This window comes from Halyomorpha halys, unplaced genomic scaffold (assembly GCF_000696795.3).
Source record: "Halyomorpha halys isolate HHAL.00 unplaced genomic scaffold, Hhal_1.1 Scaffold1017.1, whole genome shotgun sequence".
Taxonomy (NCBI): domain Eukaryota; kingdom Metazoa; phylum Arthropoda; class Insecta; order Hemiptera; family Pentatomidae; genus Halyomorpha; species Halyomorpha halys.
In genome coordinates, this window is record NW_027107632.1 from 337,756 (window position 1) to 345,768 (window position 8,013).

The 8,013-nt window shown below is 31.7% G+C and overlaps 2 protein-coding genes across 4 annotated transcripts in view; one reads left to right on the top strand and one right to left on the bottom strand.

Moving 5' to 3' along the window:
- The window catches only part of LOC106687850 (prion-like-(Q/N-rich) domain-bearing protein 25), a 9,706-nt gene extending 7,708 nt beyond the window's left edge, over positions 1-1,998 (bottom strand). The window contains exon 1 of the mRNA XM_014431995.3: positions 1,683-1,998. Coding sequence (XP_014287481.1) covers positions 1,683-1,998 — 316 coding nt within the window. The remainder of the gene's footprint in view (positions 1-1,682) is intronic.
- A 690-nt stretch (positions 1,999-2,688) lies between these two features.
- Positions 2,689-8,013, top strand: part of LOC106687843 (platelet endothelial aggregation receptor 1) — a 10,534-nt gene continuing 5,209 nt past the window's right edge. For 2 of the 3 annotated variants that reach the window (XM_014431984.2, XM_014431985.2), the window contains exon 1: positions 2,689-2,846. In XM_014431984.2, coding sequence (XP_014287470.1) covers positions 2,780-2,846 — 67 coding nt within the window. In that variant the 5' untranslated portion in view covers positions 2,689-2,779. Of the gene's footprint in view, positions 2,847-2,875; positions 2,934-8,013 lie in introns of those variants that run through there. The other variant, XM_014431986.3, reaches the window with a different exon arrangement.

Genomic DNA, 8,013 nt, shown 5'->3' on the forward strand with positions numbered 1-8,013 from the left:
AGAAGAATTAATAGATCAGTAGAACTAGTAAATTAGTAGAAGTCACTTTAGTGCATATTACACCATAAACCCTGCCTGTTCTATCACTTTTACAGGGTAATAATGATGATATAACTTGGAGAAAATATAACTGCTCCTAAACCTATTAAATATGGAGGAAAAATATTGGCTAAAACTACCATGTAATTTTATAAAAACATCTTATAAACTCCAACTGTGTAACCTAAAGAACTTTCTTAAGGAATGGAAGTGAACACTTTAATGAAAAAATTCTTGTTTTTTCAATGGGTTGCAGATAAATTCAACTATATATAGTAAAATTCAGAGGTTATCAAAGACCAGACAAAGTAGACCAACTGAAATTAACAACAAACAAAGCTAACCAGGTCTCTAAAATCAAATTTAGAACTTAAATAGGAAGGAGAAGAGAGAACCCTTATTTCCAAAATAGCACACCTTTCTATTAAAATTTATAAAGAAATGGATGAACAAGATATAAAACATTAGCTGAACCGATTTAGCCCCATGTTTGTAGAAGAAGCCAAGATTATAATCCAAGGATGATAATACAAGGGCTTATCAACAGAAAGACCAATAACACTCAGAATGTGTTCATAGAATGAGTCATTAGAAAGGGAAGACAGCGGGAGGGATGTGGGTAAGTGATTAATTCTGACAGGACTGGACCTTATAACTTTGTGATAAAATATACAGACAGAAAGAGACGAGAGATAAAATTCATTGATTTAATGCCAACATTATAAATGTGTAAGCATTAACTGAAATTAAAAAAAAACAGTAAGCTTAGTGAAATAATGTAATTACAATTGAGTAAGAAGTTAGTTTAGCAACTGTCTCTAAGAATATCTGTAAAAACATCGAAAAAAGTCCTAAATGAGTGATAGTTGGAGAGCGAGTTTACAGAAGATGGTGGCTAAACTGAGACTTGAAGGCTGTAAAAAATAGAAGCTGTACACATAGATCAGAAAAAGTTATAGTAGACAAATTATTTAAATTCAGAAAAACAGGACAAATATGCTAACTATGGTGATAAAACCAAATTCACGTTTAAGCAAAAAAATATACCCAATTGATGTGGTCATAAAAGGTAGATTATACACATATACCACACAATTTTGTTAAAAATTCAACTTTAATATCACAAGATTGATAAAGGTGAGAGCTTTTCAAGACAAATGATCTACAAATTTGGTAAAATGTGGAATAAATATATAAAAGATATTAATATATAATATATAAAATAAATTTACTATTTCTATTTTTTATTTAATAATAAAGAATTATTTTTTCTAGTAATGTTTTTATTTAGTATTTGTTATATCAAATATCTTAATATTTTCCGATTATGTTATTCCGAAATTTAGATATATATTAGCAAGAAAATTTACATAATAAATATTTTTAATCAGCAATAAGTGCTTATTTTCTATTTTATTCTTTATTTCAATAAGCCTTCATGGCTTGAAGATTTGGTGCTTGAGCCTCACTTGAAAAAAATATTTTGAAATGTATTTGTATAACTTCTGAAAATAAATAAATCAATATTACAGGTATATAATATTCTTATATTTATGATTCCTTGATATTTATGTTTAAGTTTTATATTTACACATATTAAGTAAAGAAATTATACAAGTAAAATCAACTTAAAGAAAAAATACCTGGAGGCTTATTTAATTTTCTAATCAGGTTTTCTTTTATATCTGCTTCTATTTCCTTTCTGGTTTCTATAGTTGCTCTCTCAGTACTTGTAACTGTAGCTGCACTGACTTTTTCATTAAGTAAATGAGGTATTGCTGGGGTACTGGATGTTTTGTTTGAAACTGGTGGACTAACTGTTGTACTACTATTATTACTAACTTCAGTTAAAGAATTCACTGAATAAAACAAGGATATTACAATAAGTAACAAATGCATGGTGAGATCTGCATGCGTGCCCCTGAACATTGTTGAGTCCCAAAGCCCTACCTTTCCCATCTAATCTTTACTTGAAAAAAAAAAAGTGAAACTGATAAGATTAGGATTATTTGTAAAAAGTATTGCAATCACTTAGTCATGATTATCTACAATGCTATGACTAAATAAAATATTTTAATATTGAAAATACCTAAAAATACTTATTTTCTTTTTATAATATTGATAATCATAAATATTTTATCAATTATATAAACCTTTTCTACCAAAATTAATAAATATATATTTATTATTTTTATGTAATCTAACAAGATAAAATATTTTCTTTTTATACTTGTGAAAACCATAAATTAGTTGTCCATTCAAGTTTCATTGAAATAATTATAGATTCATTTAGAAAAATAATTCTTCAATTTCTCAAAACTTTGTTTTAATTGTGTAAATTAAATACATTTGTATGTTATTTTATTGTTATAAATTATCCAAGCTATAAAACATCAAATAAATATGTACTCAGAATAAATATGAATGATAATTCAGTTAGTCTTCTGAAAACTATTTTTTTTCTCATAAAAAAAGGCATTAAATATGTATATATTTTCAGTGATTTTGAAAAAAAATAATCATTGATCTAACGTTTTGATTTGCTAGGGTAATTAGTTCCAGTTTTATAAATAGTTTTTATGTCATTTATATTTAATTTTAAATTACTTATCACTCAGTTCCTCCCTATCTATAGATAAGGGACTCACCAAAGGTGTGCTCAGTATGTGTAAACTGTGCCTCATTTTCTCAAAAATCAGTTACTATTCAAGTTATTATCAATGTATCACTCTTCATCCTTATGATGCCATTACATTATGAGTCACTATGTATACTCCTACTGATTTTTAAAATTGGTTTTCTAAGAGGTAAAAAATAAAGAAAAGTAAGGTGGAATAGTAGAAATTAATAAGACATTTATATCTAGTACAGAAGTTTCATAGAATAGAATTCAGGTGGTATTAGAAATTACTCTTAAAAAATAATTAAGATAAAGTGAACAAAATGTAATTGTTTAGTTTAATTGATTAATGTGTATTTATCAATTATTAGTTGCTTATGACTATGATGTCAAAGATTAACTGATTCAGGCAAGAGCTCCAAATGATTTATGAATAAAAAGTATTTTAGCCATCAGAATGATCTTGCGTAACACCATATCTATCTAATAACAATTAATTATAATCATGAGAATAATGCTGTTATTTAACATACTGTACAAATCTTTTGCCCATATTATAATAAATGTTTTCTAATCTTGAAGAAAGTTAACCAAAATAAAGATTTAGAAATAAAATATGATGCACATAGCAGAAACCCATTAACTGCTGGCCTTTAAATAAATTAGTTAAAGCAAAGAAAGACATTTGTCAGAAATTCATTAATGTGGGGAAGTGAAGTCTTCAATTGAGATTTGAAATATTCCATTGTAGAATAAAAAAAGACCACAATGTAATAATTGTAATGAGCCTTAATATTAAAAAGTGGAACCTAATCGAAGATTTAAAGCGAACATGCACTATGATCTGATGTATATTGGAATCATATAAACTATGTTGGAAAACCCTAGTATGATAATAAGAGAAAAGGAAGGATATATATAACCTAGCCTAGCCCATGAGATGTGATTGAGGAACTATTTTAATGTGGTCTCCAGACTGACATAAGCAGCCCAACAGTAACTAATGTGAAGATAATTTAAAAAGTTATCTAAGAGCTTGGTTTTCAGATAGAAGAAGGTGATGGATGCAGTTAAGGCTCTTCTTAGTCAAAGTTTTTTTTATCTTTTTAGGATGTCTGTTTTGTTTTTTTCAATTGAAGTTTTGGTCAGATATTATTTAAAGATTTTTCTATGTAAGTTAAAATTTGGTCAAAGTCATCAAGAATGAAATGGAATATTGATTGTATGAATCATTAAAAGTTTGCAAATTATACTGAAACACATCACTGGAAAGATAGATGCTCAGTTTCCCAAGAAGTTTTTTGATGAACTAATTTATGTGATATAAGAAGAGAAGGGACAAACCTAGGATGTAATGGTCAAATTGAGTGACCAATAGCTCTTGAACAATCTTGGGCTTTCATAACTTCACAGAGATGACAGGTTGTCGAAATTTATTCGATTTTTCAACAGTTCTATTACCATGAAGTAAAAATAGGCATTAAGAAACAGGATAGTAATGAAAAGTATAAGTTTGGTTTCTTGAAATAATTACTTTTACAAATGTGTTTGGATTTGAAGTTAACAGTTATGGAAGCTCTAGGTGAGTCCAGAAGAATTAGCATGAATAAAATTTGATTATTAATAGTAGATTCCAAGTTTTGTGAAATTTTAAGAAGAGCAGTTTAAGAGAGTCATGAACAAAACATTTTTTAGGGGAAGTTTGAGAGCTAGGATTGTACTTTGATTTCAATGGTTCAAGATATATGTGAAAACAGAATGGGACCAATCTAAATAAAGTTCTGTCTGTTTTATAAATAGACAGAATAAAATGTTTTTGTTTTTTATGTTTATTTTCAAATAGTACAAATTAGTTCACAGAACAAAATTATCCTCCATAGTAATTCAGTATTCACATGGAAGTGACAAAGGAGCATTTGAGTTGAAAGGAGCATGCTGTTTGAATTTAAGTATAGTATCAATGCAAGTAATACAGCTCAAAACATGTTTATGTAATGAAACATGTATCCTAGTATGACAGAGGATGGAAAATCTTGTACCTGCACTTTCAGCCTTTCTGACTCATTTCAAAGGTGATTTCATTCAGGTAGATCAGAGGTGCTAGATGGTCACTTCCTAAATAATTATTATTTATCAGGCTACACCTCAATCATTTGAGACTTAGCTAGTTCCAGCATAGATCTCCATTTTTCTCTGTTAATGGCTGTGAAATCCCAATTTCAGAAACTTCGGCAGCTACACAATCCAGCCAGTACAATCATGGTCTTCCCACTTGTTGGTGAACATGGTCTGTTTCTTTAGAAAGCTTTATTTAAAACTCTCTGTGGTGTTATATTATTGTACATCGGCATACATGACCTGTCCAGCATAGTCTTGCAAGTCTAATGTAATGGCACAAATCCAGGTCTTAGATTTTATATGTTTTCTTCCCTAATTTGTGGATTTCTTGGATACTTCCAAATATGCATTGTAGAATCTTGCTTTCAAATCTGAGTTGAAATCATTATAGAGCTTTGGTTAGAGTCCATCTCTCACAGCCATATGTGAGTAATGGTTTAATAAGTGTCATATAGATTTAGGCTTGCTTTCATAAAATGCTGCTATGAAGACGTCCTTGGAGGGAAAAATGGCACCAATTAATTATTGCACTGTCCTGTCTACCTGTAATGTCCTAAAGAAGTAGTGGAGAGCAGTCCTCACCAAACTTTAAGTGGATTTGCTGAACAATTCTCATGCAAGAATTGAAAGTCACTATCATACTCTTGAAAAGGAAAAAAAAAATGAGGAGTATGGGTCTTCCATAATTCCACAGAATTACAGCGGCTTTCCATCTGTGCCTCATCGCTTTCCTGGCAAAGGAATACCCCTTTTTTAGACAGGATAATTACAGAGGGAAAAAAATTGAATTTCTATAAAAACACAAGTTTAAAAAAGAGATGGCTGAGTGCAGTAAAAATTTCAGTTACAATGCAAAAGCTGGATTGCACCAAAAGGCTCCACTTTGCAAATGGTATTGGCAAGGAATAGTTCACTTTAAACTGTTTAATGTTAATAAATGATCACTAAGGTAGTCTATCGTCCTCAAATAGACAGATTATGGCTAACTAAATGTGTTTACAGGTGAAATATTCTGCCAAAGTGAACTAGAAAGGCAATATCTTGTACCACAGCAAAACCAAACCCCAAATATGTCTAATGGACCCAATAATAAGTTCTCTTTCATGTTCGCCAGATTTACTCCCATCACTTTTTTTATTTACTGGATTATTTTGTGATTGTAAAGAATTTCAAAACTCATGAAGAGGTGGAGTCAGCAATAAAGGATTTCTTCAGTAAGAAAAGTTCAAGTTTTTTTAGAATATGAGTTTGACAAGATCTTCAAACATCTTACCAGGTAGTGGAGCACCATATAGAATAGTTTGTGAATTAACTATTTTATGTAATGTGAATATATATATTTGAGAAGATTTTACAGAAAATCGGATAGGACTTTTTTTACATCCTCATTTTATGGAGAAAAATTTAATAAAAGAAAAATTGTAAATATTGGTAAATGTGACAAAATAAACTAAGATTTTGAAATCAGGATTTTTTAAACTTTCAATGGAATGTTATCTTCTATTTTTTTTTAACTTTTTTTTATTTTTCCTGAAGTGCAAAAATGCCAATTCCGTATCGGTCTATTTAATCTAAGAGTAGTGTAGTTGCTCTGGGTCTACATAATGTTAAGATATTCCACGATCCAAAAGTGAAGTCCAAAAGATGGGTGCTATGTTGTTTCCTTGTAGACAGTCTGGCTTCTATATGTTGAGGTTTCCTGATAAGATGATTTAAAAGGAGCTGGTTATCAGCCAGCTGCCCCCGAGTCACTGGAGGGGCTGCTTCCTCAGAGGATCCTGACACACTCCCCCATTTGGGGCAGCTACCAAGGAGAGGTGACCCTAGGGTGTGTGCTGTAAGTGACCTTGGTCTGTAATGTTAGGGTGAATGTAGTGTCCTGTTAATAGTGTAAATTTGTGAGTGTTAGTGTATCTTCTCAAATATATATATTCACATTACATAAAACTACTGGGCCTTACATGCATCTGAGTATTTTTCTCTCAAATGTTTGGAGATTCCTTTCATTGGACTTCGAAAGTGCCCAAATTTCCGAGGCGTAGATCAGCACTGGTTGAACTAACATTTTATACAATCTAGTTTTCTTGGATTTTGAAAGTGAGCTACTACCAAAGAGCCGACACAGTCCAAAAAACACCTATTGGCTGATGCTATTCATCTCCTTATCTCTGCTGAAACGTTATTGGTGGTATTAACTTGTGATCCGAGGTACACAAACTCCTCAACTTGTTCGAAAGAGTAATTACCAATTTGGACAAAATTTTCATTAAAACCTCTTTCTTGACCAGCTATCATATATTTGGTTTTTTGGTATTAATAACAAGTCTCAGCTTCCTGGCAGCATCATCAAGGGCAAGAAAGACCTCTTCTACATCAGCTTTTATGTATTATTCCCCTAACCTGGAGGGCCAGGAACTATCTGCGGTGCAATGACCGGGCGATGGAGCCTCCAACTGCCCTGTATCAGGCAATGAAAGACCTTAATGTACCTGTTAAGCTCATCCGTCTTGTGAAAGTTACAATGAGCAATACTGAATGTATGGTGCAGATTCAAGGAGATCTGTCTGAAGCATTTACCTCTCAAAATGGCGTTCGACAGGGAGATTCCCTAGCCTGTCTGTTATTCAATATTGGTCTGGAAAACGTTATTTGAGAATCAAAGGTTCAGACCAGTGGAACCATTTTTAATCATATTGTACAAATCCTGGGATATGCAGATGATATCAACATTATTGGGATATCAAAAGCTGTTGTGGAAGAGGCCTTTCTTGCCCTTGATGATGCTGCCAGGAAGCTGAGACTTGTTATTAATACCAAAAAACCAAATATATGATAGTTGGTCAAGAAAGAGGTTTTACCGAAAATTTTGTCCAAATTGGTAATTACTCTTTCGAACAAGTTGAGGAGTTTGTGTACCTCGGATCACAAGTTAATACCACCAATAACGTTTCAGCAGAGATAAGGAGATGAATAGCATCAGCCAATAGGTGTTTTTTGGACTGTGTCGGCTCTTTGGTAGTAGCTCACTTTCAAAATCCAAGAAAACTAGATTGTATAAAATGTTAATTCAACCAGTGCTGATCTACGCCTCGGAAACTTGGGCACTTTCGAAGTCCAATGAAAGGAATCTCCAAACATTTGAGTTCCCTTCCTTGCCAAATCGCCTGCCCAGCGCAGCCTACCAATTCTCACAATTTTTCCAACATCAGACTCACCAATTAACAAGTAGACTTCCC